Genomic DNA, 20,537 nt, shown 5'->3' with positions numbered 1-20,537 from the left:
TTCCCAGCCGGTTTGAAGGTGCAGATGTGCAGACTTCTTTATTCAGCCACCTTCTGCAAACGTGATATCCTCAGAGTTTGTAACCCTCTGCGTGTTGATTGTGGACAACCATGCATATACGCAGAGCAAATGGAAACAATTGGACTATGCTTGACACACCACAAGACCAATCGCTCTTTAGCCACTCGCTGCACATAGAGGCGCATCAGCTAAGCACCGTGCGTTCGTTAGGGCAGCACATATACTAAAATTGGAACGATACAGAGAAGATTAGCATGGCCCCAAATGGAGATTAGATAAAGGGGTATTCAGAACAGAAAATAGGAGGGTCTGGACCAGCTTCCCAGTAATGTTTTTGAAGCTGACACCCGGGGATCCTTCAAGAAGCTGCATGATGAGATTCTGGGGTCAATAAGCTACTAACAACCTATCGAGCAAGATGGGCTGAATGGCCTCCTCTCGTTTGTAAACTTTCTTATGTTCTTATGTTCTTAACACTAACCCCGGCTATTAAGCCTATCTCCTTCTGAGGTGCAGTAACATTCTGCACCAACAGAGGGGGTGGGACCCTGGTCAACCTTCTACGTAACGGGTCAGTATTTGCATATCTCCCAGCTGTCTCTCTGATGTATAGCTGTGCTCACTTCTTTATTAAACGTGAGTTTAAACTGTTATTCTTATTATTAATAATATTATTACCTCTGACCGTATAACCTGGCATCCTTCACTCCTGTTCCTGGAAGAATGGCCTCCAGCTGAGGTAGTTTCATCAGTTATTTCTTGTAACTGTTTTTAAACTAGATGACCACTACATCGTGTCTAAAGGTATAATTGCAAGAACTGTGTAGTTCTGTATTCCTAATAATCATTGAGTGCAATTATTAAACCCTAACTCTGACCCTAGCCCCGAGTATTAAGCCCCCTCCTCTGAGGTGTCAGTTGCATTCCGCGCTGTGATACGAAACGGGACCCTGGTCAACCTGCAAGTCTTTTGGTATGCTGGCCAATCCGGAGGGCTCAACATCATAGGTAACATGTCAGTATTTGCATATCTTTCCCAGCCGGTTTGAAGGTGCAGATGTGCAGACTTCTTTATTCAGCCGCTTTCTGCAAACGTGATATCCTCAGAGTTTGTAACCCTCTGCGTGTTGATTGTGGACAACCATGCATATACGCAGAGCAATTGGAAACAATTGGACTATGCTTGACACACCACAACACCAATCGCTCTTTAGCCACTCGCTGTACATAGAGGCGCGTATCAGGTAAGCACCGTGTGTTCGCTATGGCAGCACATATACTAAAATTGGAACGATACAGAGAAGATTAGCATGGCCCCTGCGCAAGGATGACACGCAAATTCGTGAAGCGTTCCACATTTTGGTCTTTTTTGTCGTTGGGAATAGTACTGTACCTGCCTTGGAATAACTACCCTGGTAGAACCCGAAACATTGAAGCTGAACCTGAACCCCAATCCTAACCCAAGCCCAAAACCAAACCCAAACCCTAATTTGATTAGAGGAGCACCCTCAAAATGGAGCGATGTAACCAGTGGTGTACCACAGGGATCAGTATTAGGACCTCTGCTATTCCTAATCCATGTTAATGATTTAGATTCTGGTATAGTAATGTCACAGGTGACAGTGAACTAGTTATTCCATGTAGTAAAACATTGGACTCCTTTGCATGGAGGATCTCAGTAAGCTACAGTGCACGGTTCATCAACTGATTCAGATTCATTTATGTTAAGTTTGCTACTGATGATGTGGAAAAGAACAGTAATTGAGTGCCCAAAAATATGAATCACAGTGAGTTTTGACCTCCTTTAGAATTCTGGATGGAGCGCATACCTTGCAAAATGACCCGGTGTGAACAAAAGGAAATATATAGAAGTAATATGTACAGCTAAACGTGTCCAAGTATCTTATAGGAATGAAGTCAGACCATGGAAATCCACACCTGTGCTGGAGAAACATTGGATCAAGGGACTTCTTGTGGAAACAACTAGAGCGAAACCTGGTACAGAAGCTGAATCCTGCTGGGAACACATGGATATGCTGGACATGTCCTAGGCGATTTCAAATATGGAATGTACTTTGACATAAAAATGAAGTGTTAGAGGTTTTTTGAAGGAAGGATAAAGAGGGAGTATCCATGTACCGCCAGCAGGTGGCTCTCTTGCTCCATGAAATAGGTCAGTCTACACATGTTTTTAATTAAGTACTTAGTAATCTCGGAATAAAAAAGCACCATTCCGGCTAAAAGTGAACGTTAATCACACCTACAAACAAGATAAGAAAGAGATTCTTTACCACAAATAAATGAACATTAAAACTGAACAGCCAAGGTCTTAAGAAAAAACCTGTCTCAGCTGGATTTTGTATGAACAAAGAACAGGGTCAAGCCTAGTTCAGTCATTATAAAAAATATAAGAGTTGAATGCAGTTATACTGGCCTGTATTTGGATTTAAATCTTAGAGGGATTCACCAAAGAAATAAAGTGATATTATAAATTCTAGCAGCAACTGTTAAACTGAAGTAAAATAATTAAGTTTTTCTTGAAATGCCACATTCATAGTTAAAAAGGTTCAGTGATAATTTACACTGTTTATAGTTTATAATGGTCAAAGACTAGTAATTAGACACAAAGGTATTGTAAATTAATAAAATAAATGATTAAAACCTTTTTTAGACAGCATGGTATTTGAAACTAAAACTAATTATTTGATTTCATAAGATTAATAGTATGTTTTAAGTATTTGCTATAATAAGAAAACATATTATTTAAACTGACAAGTATTATTGCTTGTTCATGACTTTACTGTATTAATAAGAAGATTAAAAGCTGGAAGCAGTATTCGATTTAATTAAAAGGGAAAGTGGTACAGTTTATTTCTCCTTCTATTGAACAACAAGACCTCTAGACATTATGATATCCATTGAATTATAGAATTTTAAGGGTGTTGTGTTATGTTTTTGTGTTAAGTTTGTAATAATATACTATAATGTACCTTGTTGTTAATCCACTATACTATTGTCTAATGATGGTAGATGGAGTCCTTATAATGTGGTTCTTTGAAACTGCTCTATTGCTAAAAGGGGCCTCTCTCCTTATCCCGATGAACAGGCTGTAGAGAAAGGAGGGGGTCTTATTGCATTCTACGCTAGCAAAGCTGCAAGTCTTGTAGATTTGCAATTTAGGGTTTATGGAATTAGTGGTTTAGCACAGATAAGAATATATCTTGAAATAATATGCAAAAATGATGGCTTAACAGACATTGATAGGTCATAGATCTAAAAAAGTGTTTGCACAGACTTTGGCCTTGAAAAAACAAGAGACTCTGGAAAACTGCTTGGAATAGCATATTTAGAAGTCAGATACAGGTCAGAGCCTGGTTAGTGCATCTTTTAAGGGATAAATAATTCTAATGAAAACTATTACCACTTAAACTTAGTGAAACTAATTGACTTAAATACTGCACGAGACAATCTTTTGTCAAATCCTCTGTTAGACAATGGTATATGGAATTAAAACTGACTCATTAACAAAATGATGAAACAATATGAGGTTAAAAGAAACACATGCCTTTAATTTAGCAAAATATAATGAATTAGAAGATGATGTCACATATTAAGAACATCTCTCATATATAACACATATAAAAATAGTGTTTTGCATGCACATATAAACAGTAGTGTTTTTATATTATATTATAAACCAAGATCCTGGGAACTTTGGTTCACTTAACTTTTCAGATAAAGGAGGGGCTCGGAGGAAAACAAGGAATGAGATCATAGAGTTGGACACATGTGAAGTTTTGAATTCATTCAGTACATGACACCTATTCATTCTGAAAAGTTAGTCCGGAACTTTTGAAAACCATTATTCGTAAAAGGGATAAGAGCTGTCTCACCAGATTAATGATTGGATTTAATTGAGGCGTCCCATGTATTCCAATGGGACGAAAAACCTATATAACTCCTAAGTAATTACAATGGAGTACCACACTCATCCCAGACAGGGTAAGGTGGTCCATCTTCTGCAAACTTTAAATACATAAGTCTGTCAATTTCTTGGGTGCTATATTAGTCATCTGGATATATTGCGGGTCAAGAGCGTAATAAAAATACCCCACAAGGAGTAGTAACATCTCTGTCCTCCTAACGTCTCCCCTGAGATAAGAGTGTATACTGAGCTAAATGGAACAGAGTACGTACAGAAATCTGAACCTACGGATTTTGTGACAGTAAGCAAACTTGTTAAATTTGCATATCTCCCAGCTGTCTCTCTGATGTATAGCTGTGCTCACTTCTTTATTAAACGTGAGTTTAAACTGTTATTATTATTATTATTATTAATATTATTACCTCTGACCGTATAACCTGGCATCATTCACTCCTGTTCCTGGAAGAATGGCCTCCAGCTGAGGTAGTTTCATCAGTAATTTCTTGTAACTGTTTTTAAACTAGATGACCACTACATCGTGTCTAAAGGTATAATTGCAAGAACTGTGTAGTTCTGTATTCCTAATAATCATTGAGTGCAATTCTTAAACCCTAACTCTGACCCTAGCCCCGAGTATTAAGCCCCCTCCTCTGAGGTGTCAGTTGCATTCCGTGCTGTGATACGAAACGGGACCCTGGTCAACCTGCAAGTCTTTTGGTATGCTGGCCAATCCGGAGGGCTCAACATCATAGGTAACATGTCAGTATTTGCATATCTTTCCCAGCCGGTTTGAAGGTGCAGATGTGCAGACTTCTTTATTCAGCCGCTTTCTGCAAACGTGATATCCTCAGAGTTTGTAACCCTCTGCGTGTTGATTGTGGACAACCATGCATATACGCAGAGCAAATGGAAACAATTGGACTATGCTTGACACACCACAAGACCAATCGCTCTTTAGCCACTCGCTGCACATAGAGGCGCATCAGCTAAGCACCGTGCGTTCGTTAGGGCAGCACATATACTAAAATTGGAACGATACAGAGAAGATTAGCATGGCCCCAAATGGAGATTAGATAAAGGGGTATTCAGAACAGAAAATAGGAGGGTCTGGACCAGCTTCCCAGTAATGTTTTTGAAGCTGACACCCGGGGATCCTTCAAGAAGCTGCATGATGAGATTCTGGGGTCAATAAGCTACTAACAACCTATTGAGCAAGATGGGCTGAATGGCCTCCTCTCGTTTGTAAACTTTCTTATGCTCTTATGTTCTTAACACTAACCCCGGCTATTAAGCCTATCTCCTTCTGAGGTGCAGTAACATTCTGCACCAACAGAGGGGGTGGGACCCTGGTCAACCTTCTACGTAACGGGTCAGTATTTGCATATCTCCCAGCTGTCTCTCTGATGTATAGCTGTGCTCACTTCTTTATTAAACGTGAGTTTAAACTGTTATTCTTATTATTAATAATATTATTACCTCTGACCGTATAACCTGGCATCCTTCACTCCTGTTCCTGGAAGAATGGCCTCCAGCTGAGGTAGTTTCATCAGTTATTTCTTGTAACTGTTTTTAAACTAGATGACCACTACATCGTGTCTAAAGGTATAATTGCAAGAACTGTGTAGTTCTGTATTCCTAATAATCATTGAGTGCAATTATTAAACCCTAACTCTGACCCTAGCCCCGAGTATTAAGCCCCCTCCTCTGAGGTGTCAGTTGCATTCCGCGCTGTGATACGAAACGGGACCCTGGTCAACCTGCAAGTCTTTTGGTATGCTGGCCAATCCGGAGGGCTCAACATCATAGGTAACATGTCAGTATTTGCATATCTTTCCCAGCCGGTTTGAAGGTGCAGATGTGCAGACTTCTTTATTCAGCCGCTTTCTGCAAACGTGATATCCTCAGAGTTTGTAACCCTCTGCGTGTTGATTGTGGACAACCATGCATATACGCAGAGCAATTGGAAACAATTGGACTATGCTTGACACACCACAACACCAATCGCTCTTTAGCCACTCGCTGTACATAGAGGCGCGTATCAGGTAAGCACCGTGTGTTCGCTATGGCAGCACATATACTAAAATTGGAACGATACAGAGAAGATTAGCATGGCCCCTGCGCAAGGATGACACGCAAATTCGTGAAGCGTTCCACATTTTGGTCTTTTTTGTCGTTGGGAATAGTACTGTACCTGCCTTGGAATAACTACCCTGGTAGAACCCGAAACATTGAAGCTGAACCTGAACCCCAATCCTAACCCAAGCCCAAAACCAAACCCAAACCCTAATTTGATTAGAGGAGCACCCTCAAAATGGAGCGAGGTAACCAGTGGTGTACCACAGGGATCAGTATTAGGACCTCTGCTATTCCTAATCCATGTTAATGATTTAGATTCTGGTATAGTAATGTCACAGGTGACAGTGAACTAGTTATTCCATGTAGTAAAACATTGGACTCCTTTGCATGGAGGATCTCAGTAAGCTACAGTGCACGGTTCATCAACTGATTCAGATTCATTTATGTTAAGTTTGCTACTGATGATGTGGAAAAGAACAGTAATTGAGTGCCCAAAAATATGAATCACAGTGAGTTTTGACCTCCTTTAGAATTCTGGATGGAGCGCATACCTTGCAAAATGACCCGGTGTGAACAAAAGGAAATATATAGAAGTAATATGTACAGCTAAACGTGTCCAAGTATCTTATAGGAATGAAGTCAGACCATGGAAATCCACACCTGTGCTGGAGAAACATTGGATCAAGGGACTTCTTGTGGAAACAACTAGAGCGAAACCTGGTACAGAAGCTGAATCCTGCTGGGAACACATGGATATGCTGGACATGTCCTAGGCGATTTCAAATATGGAATGTACTTTGACATAAAAATGAAGTGTTAGAGGTTTTTTGAAGGAAGGATAAAGAGGGAGTATCCATGTACCGCCAGCAGGTGGCTCTCTTGCTCCATGAAATAGGTCAGTCTACACATGTTTTTAATTAAGTACTTAGTAATCTCGGAATAAAAAAGCACCATTCCGGCTAAAAGTGAACGTTAATCACACCTACAAACAAGATAAGAAAGAGATTCTTTACCACAAATAAATGAACATTAAAACTGAACAGCCAAGGTCTTAAGAAAAAACCTGTCTCAGCTGGATTTTGTATGAACAAAGAACAGGGTCAAGCCTAGTTCAGTCATTATAAAAAATATAAGAGTTGAATGCAGTTATACTGGCCTGTATTTGGATTTAAATCTTAGAGGGATTCACCAAAGAAATAAAGTGATATTATAAATTCTAGCAGCAACTGTTAAACTGAAGTAAAATAATTAAGTTTTTCTTGAAATGCCACATTCATAGTTAAAAAGGTTCAGTGATAATTTACACTGTTTATAGTTTATAATGGTCAAAGACTAGTAATTAGACACAAAGGTATTGTAAATTAATAAAATAAATGATTAAAACCTTTTTTAGACAGCATGGTATTTGAAACTAAAACTAATTATTTGATTTCATAAGATTAATAGTATGTTTTAAGTATTTGCTATAATAAGAAAACATATTATTTAAACTGACAAGTATTATTGCTTGTTCATGACTTTACTGTATTAATAAGAAGATTAAAAGCTGGAAGCAGTATTCGATTTAATTAAAAGGGAAAGTGGTACAGTTTATTTCTCCTTCTATTGAACAACAAGACCTCTAGACATTATGATATCCATTGAATTATAGAATTTTAAGGGTGTTGTGTTATGTTTTTGTGTTAAGTTTGTAATAATATACTATAATGTACCTTGTTGTTAATCCACTATACTATTGTCTAATGATGGTAGATGGAGTCCTTATAATGTGGTTCTTTGAAACTGCTCTATTGCTAAAAGGGGCCTCTCTCCTTATCCCGATGAACAGGCTGTAGAGAAAGGAGGGGGTCTTATTGCATTCTACGCTAGCAAAGCTGCAAGTCTTGTAGATTTGCAATTTAGGGTTTATGGAATTAGTGGTTTAGCACAGATAAGAATATATCTTGAAATAATATGCAAAAATGATGGCTTAACAGACATTGATAGGTCATAGATCTAAAAAAGTGTTTGCACAGACTTTGGCCTTGAAAAAACAAGAGACTCTGGAAAACTGCTTGGAATAGCATATTTAGAAGTCAGATACAGGTCAGAGCCTGGTTAGTGCATCTTTTAAGGGATAAATAATTCTAATGAAAACTATTACCACTTAAACTTAGTGAAACTAATTGACTTAAATACTGCACGAGACAATCTTTTGTCAAATCCTCTGTTAGACAATGGTATATGGAATTAAAACTGACTCATTAACAAAATGATGAAACAATATGAGGTTAAAAGAAACACATGCCTTTAATTTAGCAAAATATAATGAATTAGAAGATGATGTCACATATTAAGAACATCTCTCATATATAACACATATAAAAATAGTGTTTTGCATGCACATATAAACAGTAGTGTTTTTATATTATATTATAAACCAAGATCCTGGGAACTTTGGTTCACTTAACTTTTCAGATAAAGGAGGGGCTCGGAGGAAAACAAGGAATGAGATCATAGAGTTGGACACATGTGAAGTTTTGAATTCATTCAGTACATGACACCTATTCATTCTGAAAAGTTAGTCCGGAACTTTTGAAAACCATTATTCGTAAAAGGGATAAGAGCTGTCTCACCAGATTAATGATTGGATTTAATTGAGGCGTCCCATGTATTCCAATGGGACGAAAAACCTATATAACTCCTAAGTAATTACAATGGAGTACCACACTCATCCCAGACAGGGTAAGGTGGTCCATCTTCTGCAAACTTTAAATACATAAGTCTGTCAATTTCTTGGGTGCTATATTAGTCATCTGGATATATTGCGGGTCAAGAGCGTAATAAAAATACCCCACAAGGAGTAGTAACATCTCTGTCCTCCTAACGTCTCCCCTGAGATAAGAGTGTATACTGAGCTAAATGGAACAGAGTACGTACAGAAATCTGAACCTACGGATTTTGTGACAGTAAGCAAACTTGTTAAATTTGCATATCTCCCAGCTGTCTCTCTGATGTATAGCTGTGCTCACTTCTTTATTAAACGTGAGTTTAAACTGTTATTATTATTATTATTATTAATATTATTACCTCTGACCGTATAACCTGGCATCATTCACTCCTGTTCCTGGAAGAATGGCCTCCAGCTGAGGTAGTTTCATCAGTAATTTCTTGTAACTGTTTTTAAACTAGATGACCACTACATCGTGTCTAAAGGTATAATTGCAAGAACTGTGTAGTTCTGTATTCCTAATAATCATTGAGTGCAATTCTTAAACCCTAACTCTGACCCTAGCCCCGAGTATTAAGCCCCCTCCTCTGAGGTGTCAGTTGCATTCCGCGCTGTGATACGAAACGGGACCCTGGTCAACCTGCAAGTCTTTTGGTATGCTGGCCAATCCGGAGGGCTCAACATCATAGGTAACATGTCAGTATTTGCATATCTTTCCCAGCCGGTTTGAAGGTGCAGATGTGCAGACTTCTTTATTCAGCCGCTTTCTGCAAACGTGATATCCTCAGAGTTTGTAACCCTCTGCGTGTTGATTGTGGACAACCATGCATATACGCAGAGCAAATGGAAACAATTGGACTATGCTTGACACACCACAAGACCAATCGCTCTTTAGCCACTCGCTGCACATAGAGGCGCATCAGCTAAGCACCGTGCGTTCGTTAGGGCAGCACATATACTAAAATTGGAACGATACAGAGAAGATTAGCATGGCCCCAAATGGAGATTAGATAAAGGGGTATTCAGAACAGAAAATAGGAGGGTCTGGACCAGCTTCCCAGTAATGTTTTTGAAGCTGACACCCGGGGATCCTTCAAGAAGCTGCATGATGAGATTCTGGGGTCAATAAGCTACTAACAACCTATTGAGCAAGATGGGCTGAATGGCCTCCTCTCGTTTGTAAACTTTCTTATGCTCTTATGTTCTTAACACTAACCCCGGCTATTAAGCCTATCTCCTTCTGAGGTGCAGTAACATTCTGCACCAACAGAGGGGGTGGGACCCTGGTCAACCTTCTACGTAACGGGTCAGTATTTGCATATCTCCCAGCTGTCTCTCTGATGTATAGCTGTGCTCACTTCTTTATTAAACGTGAGTTTAAACTGTTATTCTTATTATTAATAATATTATTACCTCTGACCGTATAACCTGGCATCCTTCACTCCTGTTCCTGGAAGAATGGCCTCCAGCTGAGGTAGTTTCATCAGTTATTTCTTGTAACTGTTTTTAAACTAGATGACCACTACATCGTGTCTAAAGGTATAATTGCAAGAACTGTGTAGTTCTGTATTCCTAATAATCATTGAGTGCAATTATTAAACCCTAACTCTGACCCTAGCCCCGAGTATTAAGCCCCCTCCTCTGAGGTGTCAGTTGCATTCCGCGCTGTGATACGAAACGGGACCCTGGTCAACCTGCAAGTCTTTTGGTATGCTGGCCAATCCGGAGGGCTCAACATCATAGGTAACATGTCAGTATTTGCATATCTTTCCCAGCCGGTTTGAAGGTGCAGACTTCTTTATTCCGCCACTTTCTGCAAACGTGATATCCTCAGAGTTTGTAACCCTCTGCGTGTTGATTGTGGACAACCATGCATATACGCAGAGCAAATGGAAACAATTGGACTATGCTTGACACACCACAAGACCAATCGCTCTTTAGCCACTCGCTGCACATAGAGGCGTATCAGCTAAGCACCGTGCGTTCGTTAGGGCAGCACATATACTAAAATTGGAACGATACAGAGAAGATTAGCATGGCCCCAAATGGAGATTAGATAAAGGGGTATTCAGAACAGAAAATAGGAGGGTCTGGACCAGCTTCCCAGTAATGTTTTTGAAGCTGACACCCGGGGATCCTTCAAGAAGCTGCATGATGAGATTCTGGGGTCAATAAGCTACTAACAACCTATCGAGCAAGATGGGCTGAATGGCCTCCTCTCGTTTGTAAACTTTCTTATGTTCTTATGTTCTTAACACTAACCCCGGCTATTACGCCTATCTCCTTCTGAGGTGCAGTAACATTCTGCACCAACAGAGGGGGTGGGACCCTGGTCAACCTTCTACGTAACGGGTCAGTATTTGCATATCTCCCAGCTGTCTCTCTGATGTATAGCTGTGCTCACTTCTTTATTAAACGTGAGTTTAAACTGTTATTCTTATTATTAATAATATTATTACCTCTGACCGTATAACCTGGCATCCTTCACTCCTGTTCCTGGAAGAATGGCCTCCAGCTGAGGTAGTTTCATCAGTTATTTCTTGTAACTGTTTTTAAACTAGATGACCACTACATCGTGTCTAAAGGTATAATTGCAAGAACTGTGTAGTTCTGTATTCCTAATAATCATTGAGTGCAATTCTTAAACCCTAACTCTGACCCTAGCCCCGAGTATTAAGCCCCCTCCTCTGAGGTGTCAGTTGCATTCCGCGCTGTGATACGAAACGGGACCCTGGTCAACCTGCAAGTCTTTTGGTATGCTGGCCAATCCGGAGGGCTCAACATCATAGGTAACATGTCAGTATTTGCATATCTTTCCCAGCCGGTTTGAAGGTGCAGATGTGCAGACTTCTTTATTCAGCCGCTTTCTGCAAACGTGATATCCTCAGAGTTTGTAACCCTCTGCGTGTTGATTGTGGACAACCATGCATATACGCAGAGCAATTGGAAACAATTGGACTATGCTTGACACACCACAACACCAATCGCTCTTTAGCCACTCGCTGTACATAGAGGCGCGTATCAGGTAAGCACCGTGTGTTCGCTACGGCAGCACATATACTAAAATTGGAACGATACAGAGAAGATTAGCATGGCCCCAAATGGAGATTAGATAAAGGGGTATTCAGAACAGAAAATAGGAGGGTCTGGACCAGCTTCCCAGTAATGTTTTTGAAGCTGACACCCGGGGATCCTTCAAGAAGCTGCATGATGAGATTCTGGGGTCAATAAGCTACTAACAACCTATTGAGCAAGATGGGCTGAATGGCCTCCTCTCGTTTGTAAACATTCTTATGCTCTTATGTTCTTAACACTAACCCCGGCTATTAAGCCTATCTCCTTCTGAGGTGCAGTAACATTCTGCACCAACAGAGGGGGTGGGACCCTGGTCAACCTTCTACGTAACGGGTCAGTATTTGCATATCTCCCAGCTGTCTCTCTGATGTATAGCTGTGCTCACTTCTTTATTAAACGTGAGTTTAAACTGTTATTCTTATTATTAATAATATTATTACCTCTGACCGTATAACCTGGCATCCTTCACTCCTGTTCCTGGAAGAATGGCCTCCAGCTGAGGTAGTTTCATCAGTTATTTCTTGTAACTGTTTTTAAACTAGATGACCACTACATCGTGTCTAAAGGTATAATTGCAAGAACTGTGTAGTTCTGTATTCCTAATAATCATTGAGTGCAATTATTAAACCCTAACTCTGACCCTAGCCCCGAGTATTAAGCCCCCTCCTATTAAGCCCCCTCCTCTGAGGTGTCAGTTGCATTCCGCGCTGTGATACGAAACGGGACCCTGGTCAACCTGCAAGTCTTTTGGTATGCTGGCCAATCCGGAGGGCTCAACATCATAGGTAACATGTCAGTATTTGCATATCTTTCCCAGCCGGTTTGAAGGTGCAGACTTCTTTATTCCGCCACTTTCTGCAAACGTGATATCCTCAGAGTTTGTAACCCTCTGCGTGTTGATTGTGGACAACCATGCATATACGCAGAGCAAATGGAAACAATTGGACTATGCTTGCCACACCACAAGACCAATCGCTCTTTAGCCACTCGCTGCACATAGAGGCGCATCAGCTAAGCACCGTGCGTTCGTTAGGGCAGCACATATACTAAAATTGGAACGATACAGAGAAGATTAGCATGGCCCCAAATGGAGATTAGATAAAGGGGTATTCAGAACAGAAAATAGGAGGGTCTGGACCAGCTTCCCAGTAATGTTTTTGAAGCTGACACCCGGGGATCCTTCAAGAAGCTGCATGCTGAGATTCTGGGGTCAATAAGCTACTAACAACCTATCGAGCAAGATGGGCTGAATGGCCTCCTCTCGTTTGTAAACTTTCTTATGTTCTTATGTTCTTAACACTAACCCCGGCTATTAAGCCTATCTCCTTCTGAGGTGCAGTAACATTCTGCACCAACAGAGGGGGTGGGACCCTGGTCAACCTTCTACGTAACGGGTCAGTATTTGCATATCTCCCAGCTGTCTCTCTGATGTATAGCTGTGCTCACTTCTTTATTAAACGTGAGTTTAAACTGTTATTCTTATTATTAATAATATTATTACCTCTGACCGTATAACCTGGCATCCTTCACTCCTGTTCCTGGAAGAATGGCCTCCAGCTGAGGTAGTTTCATCAGTTATTTCTTGTAACTGTTTTTAAACTAGATGACCACTACATCGTGTCTAAAGGTATAATTGCAAGAACTGTGTAGTTCTGTATTCCTAATAATCATTGAGTGCAATTATTAAACCCTAACTCTGACCCTAGCCCCGAGTATTAAGCCCCCTCCTCTGAGGTGTCAGTTGCATTCCGCGCTGTGATACGAAACGGGACCCTGGTCAACCTGCAAGTCTTTTGGTATGCTGGCCAATCCGGAGGGCTCAACATCATAGGTAACATGTCAGTATTTGCATATCTTTCCCAGCCGGTTTGAAGGTGCAGACTTCTTTATTCAGCCACTTTCTGCAAACGTGATATCCTCAGAGTTTGTAACCCTCTGCGTGTTGATTGTGGACAACCATGCATATACGCAGAGCAAATGGAAACAATTGGACTATGCTTGACACACCACAAGACCAATCGCTCTTTAGCCACTCGCTGCACATAGAGGCGCATCAGCTAAGCACCGTGCGTTCGTTAGGGCAGCACATATACTAAAATTGGAACGATACAGAGAAGATTAGCATGGCCCCAAATGGAGATTAGATAAAGGGGTATTCAGAACAGAAAATAGGAGGGTCTGGACCAGCTTCCCAGTAATGTTTTTGAAGCTGACACCCGGGGATCCTTCAAGAAGCTGCATGATGAGATTCTGGGGTCAATAAGCTACTAACAACCTATCGAGCAAGATGGGCTGAATGGCCTCCTCTCGTTTGTAAACTTTCTTATGTTCTTATGTTCTTAACACTAACCCCGGCTATTAAGCCTATCTCCTTCTGAGGTGCAGTAACATTCTGCACCAACAGAGGGGGTGGGACCCTGGTCAACCTTCTACGTAACGGGTCAGTATTTGCATATCTCCCAGCTGTCTCTCTGATGTATAGCTGTGCTCACTTCTTTATTAAACGTGAGTTTAAACTGTTATTCTTATTATTAATAATATTATTACCTCTGACCGTATAACCTGGCATCCTTCACTCCTGTTCCTGGAAGAATGGCCTCCAGCTGAGGTAGTTTCATCAGTTATTTCTTGTAACTGTTTTTAAACTAGATGACCACTACATCGTGTCTAAAGGTATAATTGCAAGAACTGTGTAGTTCTGTATTCCTAATAATCATTGAGTGCAATTATTAAACCCTAACTCTGACCCTAGCCCCGAGTATTAAGCCCCCTCCTCTGAGGTGTCAGTTGCATTCCGCGCTGTGATACGAAACGGGACCCTGGTCAACCTGCAAGTCTTTTGGTATGCTGGCCAATCCGGAGGGCTCAACATCATAGGTAACATGTCAGTATTTGCATATCTTTCCCAGCCGGTTTGAAGGTGCAGACTTCTTTATTCAGCCACTTTCTGCAAACGTGATATCCTCAGAGTTTGTAACCCTCTGCGTGTTGATTGTGGACAACCATGCATATACGCAGAGCAAATGGAAACAATTGGACTATGCTTGACACACCACAAGACCAATCGCTCTTTAGCCACTCGCTGCACATAGAGGCGCATCAGCTAAGCACCGTGCGTTCGTTAGGGCAGCACATATACTAAAATTGGAACGATACAGAGAAGATTAGCATGGCCCCAAATGGAAGGATCCGGCCCTATCTTCGAGTCGCGGGCCAGCGCCTGGCGCGGCCCTGCGCGCCGGCCCGCGGCGCGCGCGGCCGGCCTCCCCGCTGTCCCTGCTGGGGGGGAGGCCGCCGACCGCGCCCCCCCGGCGCGCGGGCGCCCCGTCTCGATTGCTTTCCAAGAAAAAAAGTAAATTTAAAAAAAAAACAGCAGCATCGACAGTGTCTGCCTTCCTTGCACAAAACAAAACGACAAAACAATCCACATTAATCAGTGTGTCACGTGACCCGGTGCGCAAATGCGCTCCTAAGAAAATAATAAAAAAAAAAAGTATCGGCGCTCCAAATAAGCAAACGTCCAGGTCACATCCAAAGCTTCTCTTTCCTACAGCCCCCTGTACTGTTTTTAAATGCATTTACTTTTAATGCAGATTGTGTAATGTTTTGTTTTTATTCTAGTATGTTGTAGTTTATTCTTTTTTTTTTTTTATTCCAGTATGTAGTGTTCATGTCTTTGTGAAAGATGCTATATAATATAAAATTGATAGAATAATGTACTATGCATACTACTACTACTACTACTACTAATAATGATGATGATATATTAATGATGTCAACAGTAAGGAAAACCCCCAGAGAAGATTTTTATTTAAATCAAATACTATGTATTGCTAATTCCTTTCTATTACAGGCATTTTAAAATGAAATGAAGCAATACAATGTACTTAAAAATAAGAATGTATTTTATTTATAAATATTAACATGTGTACAAAAAAAAAATCAAACCACAGATGAAAAATGCATTAAATCCACACCAGGCAATTACATACAATTTACTACAGGACATTGTTCTGTTACATTGCATGAATGGAAATTAAAGGCATATCTCGTGCAATAGGTATACAACTTTTATTTCAATGTTCAGTGCAGGTGTTTATGAGAAAAGCGTTGTCCAGAGATACCGATACTTTTTAAACAGAGGACCAGGTAGTGCAATATATGAATAACATACTAGAAATATTTAATTACATTGAACGACAAATTCAACAATACAGCTTTCAACATAGCAAACAAAACAGGTTAAACTGGAACAAAACAGATTATAATATATGCATTGTAGTGTTTACATTAACTTGTGGTTCAATATTGCAATCAGCTTTACACGTAGGGGCTTTGACCAGAGGAAAGTCCAACTTGTGCTGAATGAAATGCTATATAGGTTTGATGGGGTACATTAGAACACAAAACAGAAAAAAGAAACAATGAACCACCATAAAAAATATTTTTAAAATAAGGGAGTGCTTGCCTTCATCTCTCCCGAGTCAAGGCAAGTTGCAGTTGTGAGACAAAAAAAATAATTCTTAAAATAATTATGAATAATTTACAATAATTAGAAACTGTAAAAAATGTGAGAAAATAAAAAAAAGGGGGGGGGAGAGAAGGACTTATTTCTTCTTGGCACGCATTTCAGCCAACCACTGCTCCACAGTTTTGCCCGAGGAAGCAGAGCAGAAGGCAACGTTGCCAAAGCAGCTGTGGCCGAACTCCTTCCGCTTTGGCTGTCCGCAGAGAGAACACAAGTTCTCTGCTCTCTTCCGCTCATACTTTCTCTTCCCGGTGTTGGCGCCCCTCTCCTCCTCCTCTGCCCTCTTCTTGTGTCGCCAGCTGGTGGTCCTGGGCACGGGAGGAGCAGGAGGAGCAGGAGCAGGAGCAGGAGCAGGAGCAGGAGCAGGAGCAGGAGCAGGAGCAGGAGCAGGAGCAGGAGCAGGAGCAGGAGCAGGAGCAGCAGCAGCAGCAGCAGCAGCAGCAGCAGCTGAAGAGGTGGAAGGAGATGAAGTGGGATGTGGTGCAGGGGTGGCCGAGGGGCCTAGGACTGCGGTCTGCGCTGTGGCCCCAGGGTGTTTCCGCTGCTTTGCCTGACCCGCAGTGTTTGGGGGGCATGGAAATACATACGGCTGGTGTCCGTATGTCATGCCCTCCTGTAGCAGCGGGCGCGGCTGCTGTTGAGGCTCTGGGTCCACTGCGCTGGCGCTAGGGGGTGCCACCCCCTGTTGAAGGACAGCGTGCTCCTGCCCCTTCTGCCGTTTGTTGTGCCTAAAACACAGCAAATGCATGACATTGTCAGTTTAATGTTTCAACAAAAACACAGTCACTTGTTTGTGGTAGTTGTGTAGATTATGTGCGTTTTTCTTTCAGCCTTTAACCTCAAACTGTATAGCGATTGAGATGTTGTCATTCTTAAAGGACATCTCAACACTATGCTTTTCGAGGTGTAATGTCATCAGTGTCCAGTCAAGAGACGAAACTTACCATTGAGAAAGGGTGTGCTGATTCAACTCGAACAGCTGGAGGGTGGTGTTCTCCATGAGCCTCGGGCTGCCCAGCACCAGCTCTCGGACTTTGGAGTAGTCGCCGAGGATAGACGCCCATCGGGAAGTCCTCACACCTTTGGACTTGGTGGGGGATGGGTGGAGGCGGCAGAGCTGGATGCAGATGGCCTCGACGAGTCTGCTCGTCTGTGGCCACTGGGCAGGTCCCGAGCCCTGTCCGAGCAGGCACCTGCAACCGAGCAACAGGAGTAAAAGTTTTAGTATCAATGGGTACATGTTTATTTTAGGGTTGTGTGTGTGTGTGTGTGTGTGTGTGTGTGTGTGTGTGTGTATGCACATTTTTTTTTCCTTTCTTTACTTTTGTACTACTGTAATGACATTACACATGAACTAACTCACCGTTTCAGGCTGTCCGTGCCTGGGGTAACAGAGGAGGTGGCCTTCGTTGCCTTGAATCGCCCCTGAATCAGCCTGTCCTGGTGACGGGCAGGGTAGGTGAGACGCTGCTTATCTGCCTTGGGGAGGAGACTCCACAGCTGAATCAGCTCATCTACCTTCTGCTCTGTCAGACAGGCCAAGCCACGCAGGCTCACCAGACTGCTGGCCAGGCGCTGGACGTGCTGGTACCCGGGGGCACCATCAGGTCCATATGACTCCTGGAAACAGAGAAATAAAATTGTACTTAGATGTGTATTAGCATAAATTATGGCTTTTGTGTAACAGCATGCAAAAAACAACTATGTTTAACATCTATGAATTAGTCTCACCTCAGGATCTCTCACAGGTGAACCAGCAGGAGTGAGAGCCCGAGGAGACGCCTGAGGAGACGGCCGCGGAGACGGCCGAGGAGACGTCCGGGGAGACGGCCGAGGAGACGCCTGGCGCTGGTGTTTCCGGGGCAACGAAGGCCACGAAACGTCGACCGGAACGACTGAGACTTGGGGCGCAGATGGCACTGCCAGCGGGTGAACGAGGCCAGTGATGGTGGGGTCCTCGACCTCGTCGTCCACGTCATCCTCAAACCCCTCATCCTCAACGTCCAGATCCTCATCTGCAGCCTCGTCCGGAGCGTCCGGATCCAAGTCGACGGCCTGCAGCACGCTGCCTGTCTGCGAGTACAGGTACTCAACTCCGATAAGCTCGCCTGGAAAGAAAAAAAAAAAAAAAAAAAAAGTGTAAGCAGCTTTATTGTTTTCGTAGTCAGTTACAAGCAGTTGACAAGTAAACGCTGGTACATACCTGTATACTCGCCAGGCTTGGTGAAATCCTCAACCAGACTGCAGCCAAGAAGTTTCTGGCTCAATCTGTTGAGGGCGTGCTGCAGGGAGCCACTGTAGCTGTGCAGGATCTGTCTTGGTCCCTCCACTGCAGCTGCGGCGCGGTCCTCATTCCACCTCACCAGCCCCTCCAGCAGGTACGCCTGAAAGTGCATGGCACTTGCACTGGTACCTGAAAAACACAAGAGAAACGCCCACTGTAATACTGAAAACTCACAAAAATGATGGAAATTTGCTCTCACGACACAGCTTCCCAAAACATACAGTACGCGTCAATATTGGTTATTTACCTGGGATGAAGCGGTTGAGGTGGAGATGGAAAGACTCCAAGGAAGTCGATCCGCGCGCGCAGCGGTAGACCGGAAGCGTCACGCCTCCCTTCTTGAGCTGCCCGATCTTGGTGTACAGCTGTACACCTGGGGGGTCCTGGATGCATTGGAGGTGACGTCTCTGCACCAGCCTGATGGCCTGGATGCGGTCGTGGTCCAGCAGCGGGATGCCCATCGTGTCCAGACCCTTCTCGCCGTCGAAGGTCTCAATCAGCTCCGCCAAGAGCCGTGCCGTCTCCTCCGCTCCCCGAGTCCGGCGGCGACAGTGGAGAGCCAGCTCCTTCTTGGAGATGCGGCGCGAGACCTCGGCGTCCGTCAGGCCGAACACCCGCCGCTTCCCCTCGAGCTCCGACCGCTTGGCCTCCATCAGCAGGGCAACGTCCTCCTCGGCCCACTGAAAGATGGAGGCAGACAGCCGCCCCATGAAGGTGCCGTACAGCTGGTGGCTCTCCGTGGTGCAGCCTGCTGCGAACCGGCGCATCAGGTGCCACACGTCGAGCCGGACAACCAGCTGGTCCCACTCCGGGAACATGGCAGCAGCCTTCGACACCCCGCCAAGGGAGCAGCAGTCGCGGTCCACGTAGAGGAGCTTAGGGGGAGCCTCGCCAGCTTTCTGGTACCGCTGCATCAGCCCGCTAGCCATGGGGAGCAGGCCCTCACCCTCGTGCGAGGTCAGCACGGACATGAGGACCTGCCCAAACTCGTTCCCCACGTTGGTGGACCAGGCAGCCGTGCCGGCAGCAGCACCCGCGAGCTTCTTTGTCACCTGAAAACGCATACAAAATCAACAGAATTTAGTGGTTTTTTTTGTTTTTGTTTTTTTAAAAACAATAATTTGGTGTGCAAATGTTCTGTGTAAATATGATGGGGTTAACAAATCGTTTTTACCTTCTTGGTCGAGTCAATTTTCAGGATGGACCCGAACGTGGAGGTGACCCTGGCCTTGACCTCTTCAAGCCGCGAGAGGACGTCGTAGCTGTACACTCTCAGCAGCCATCGGGGTCTGGGCACCGGCAGCATGGGAGGGGGTGCGATGATGTTAGGCTGCACGATGCCCTGGGCCAGGAAGGGCTCGAACTCGGCGAGGTACTGCAGGGACCGCTGCATCCAGGCCTCGCTGTGCTGTTCGCACAGCGTATTGTACAGCTGGGTGGCACTGTTTCCCAGAGTGCGCTCCCGCATCAGCCTCAGCACCCTCATGTCGCAAGACAGCCTGCAAGACACGGTTATTAAATGTGCATCATTTAACAGAAGTAACTAAATGTTTTCTTTTTTTTTTAATTAAAAAATAAAAAATAAAAAATAAAAAAAACACTTTACACTTACCGGTACGTGAGAATCGCCGGGAAGAGGCTCCGATGAGCTGGATCCAGCTGATTCAGCACATGACCGGACCAGCCAGCCACCTTCTTCTTGCACTGACGGCACTCCAGGTACTCCGTGGCCATGTCGTACCAACCGTCAATGCTCAAGACCCTCCGGACGGTCTTGTACAGCCCGGCGCCAGTCAGCTTGTGGCCGAGGCACTCGGGCTGGGTGCACGTCAGCTTGAATGCCCACATGCGGTATGGCATCCAGAGAAACAGAGGACGGCAGAAGAAGGGGCCTGGCGATGCCGGAGGCTGATTGTGG

At 43.5% G+C, this 20,537-nt stretch overlaps 1 protein-coding gene, 2 non-coding genes and 8 pseudogenes across 3 annotated transcripts; 10 read left to right on the top strand and 1 right to left on the bottom strand.

Annotated features, from left to right (window-relative positions):
• The first annotated feature begins 218 nt into the window (after window positions 1–218).
• Window positions 219–283, top strand: LOC131707418 (U6 spliceosomal RNA; annotated as a pseudogene).
• Window positions 284–1,276: 993 nt separating this feature from the next.
• On the top strand, window positions 1,277–1,383 carry LOC131707463 (U6 spliceosomal RNA). Its single transcript, XR_009311196.1, has one exon. It is a non-coding gene; the product is annotated as a U6 spliceosomal RNA (small nuclear RNA).
• A 3,558-nt stretch (window positions 1,384–4,941) lies between these two features.
• Window positions 4,942–5,006, top strand: LOC131707417 (U6 spliceosomal RNA; annotated as a pseudogene).
• A 993-nt stretch (window positions 5,007–5,999) lies between these two features.
• Window positions 6,000–6,106, top strand: LOC131707462 (U6 spliceosomal RNA). Its single transcript, XR_009311195.1, has one exon. It is a non-coding gene; the product is annotated as a U6 spliceosomal RNA (small nuclear RNA).
• Window positions 6,107–9,664: 3,558 nt separating this feature from the next.
• Window positions 9,665–9,729, top strand: LOC131707416 (U6 spliceosomal RNA; annotated as a pseudogene).
• Window positions 9,730–10,710: 981 nt separating this feature from the next.
• Window positions 10,711–10,775, top strand: LOC131707414 (U6 spliceosomal RNA; annotated as a pseudogene).
• A 993-nt stretch (window positions 10,776–11,768) lies between these two features.
• Window positions 11,769–11,831, top strand: LOC131707378 (U6 spliceosomal RNA; annotated as a pseudogene).
• Window positions 11,832–12,827: 996 nt separating this feature from the next.
• Window positions 12,828–12,892, top strand: LOC131707413 (U6 spliceosomal RNA; annotated as a pseudogene).
• Window positions 12,893–13,873: 981 nt separating this feature from the next.
• Window positions 13,874–13,938, top strand: LOC131707412 (U6 spliceosomal RNA; annotated as a pseudogene).
• A 981-nt stretch (window positions 13,939–14,919) lies between these two features.
• Window positions 14,920–14,984, top strand: LOC131707411 (U6 spliceosomal RNA; annotated as a pseudogene).
• Window positions 14,985–16,568: 1,584 nt separating this feature from the next.
• Window positions 16,569–20,467, bottom strand: LOC131707244 (uncharacterized). The gene is made up of 9 exons (XM_059009517.1): window positions 20,232–20,467; window positions 19,794–20,118; window positions 18,867–19,671; window positions 18,539–18,748; window positions 18,067–18,443; window positions 17,699–17,955; window positions 17,280–17,528; window positions 16,820–17,063; window positions 16,569–16,643 (listed from the first exon to the last, which is right to left on the bottom strand). Exons 1-9 carry the CDS (start codon window positions 20,465–20,467, stop codon window positions 16,569–16,571), a joined length of 2,778 nt encoding a protein of 925 aa, XP_058865500.1.
• Between the last annotated feature and the right edge of the window lie 70 nt (window positions 20,468–20,537).

The sequence above is a fragment of the Acipenser ruthenus genome, chromosome 39, assembly GCF_902713425.1.
Source record: "Acipenser ruthenus chromosome 39, fAciRut3.2 maternal haplotype, whole genome shotgun sequence".
Lineage (NCBI taxonomy): Eukaryota > Metazoa > Chordata > Actinopteri > Acipenseriformes > Acipenseridae > Acipenser > Acipenser ruthenus.
The sequence above is the reverse complement of the archived record's forward strand: the minus strand, read 5'-3'. Positions and strand labels throughout refer to the sequence as shown.

Bases quoted from the DNA above. Each gene is read 5' to 3' on its own strand.
- LOC131707244 (XM_059009517.1), bottom strand. From the start codon at position 20,467: ATGTGGGCATTCAAGCTGACGTGCACCCAGCCCGAGTGCCTCGGCCAC. The intron at 19,672-19,793 runs GTAAAAACGATT...ATGCGTTTTCAG, and splicing joins AAATTGACTCGACCAAGAAG to GTGACAAAGAAGCTCGCGGG. The intron at 18,444-18,538 runs GTATGTACCAGC...TTTTCTTTCCAG, and splicing joins CAAGCCTGGCGAGTATACAG to GCGAGCTTATCGGAGTTGAG.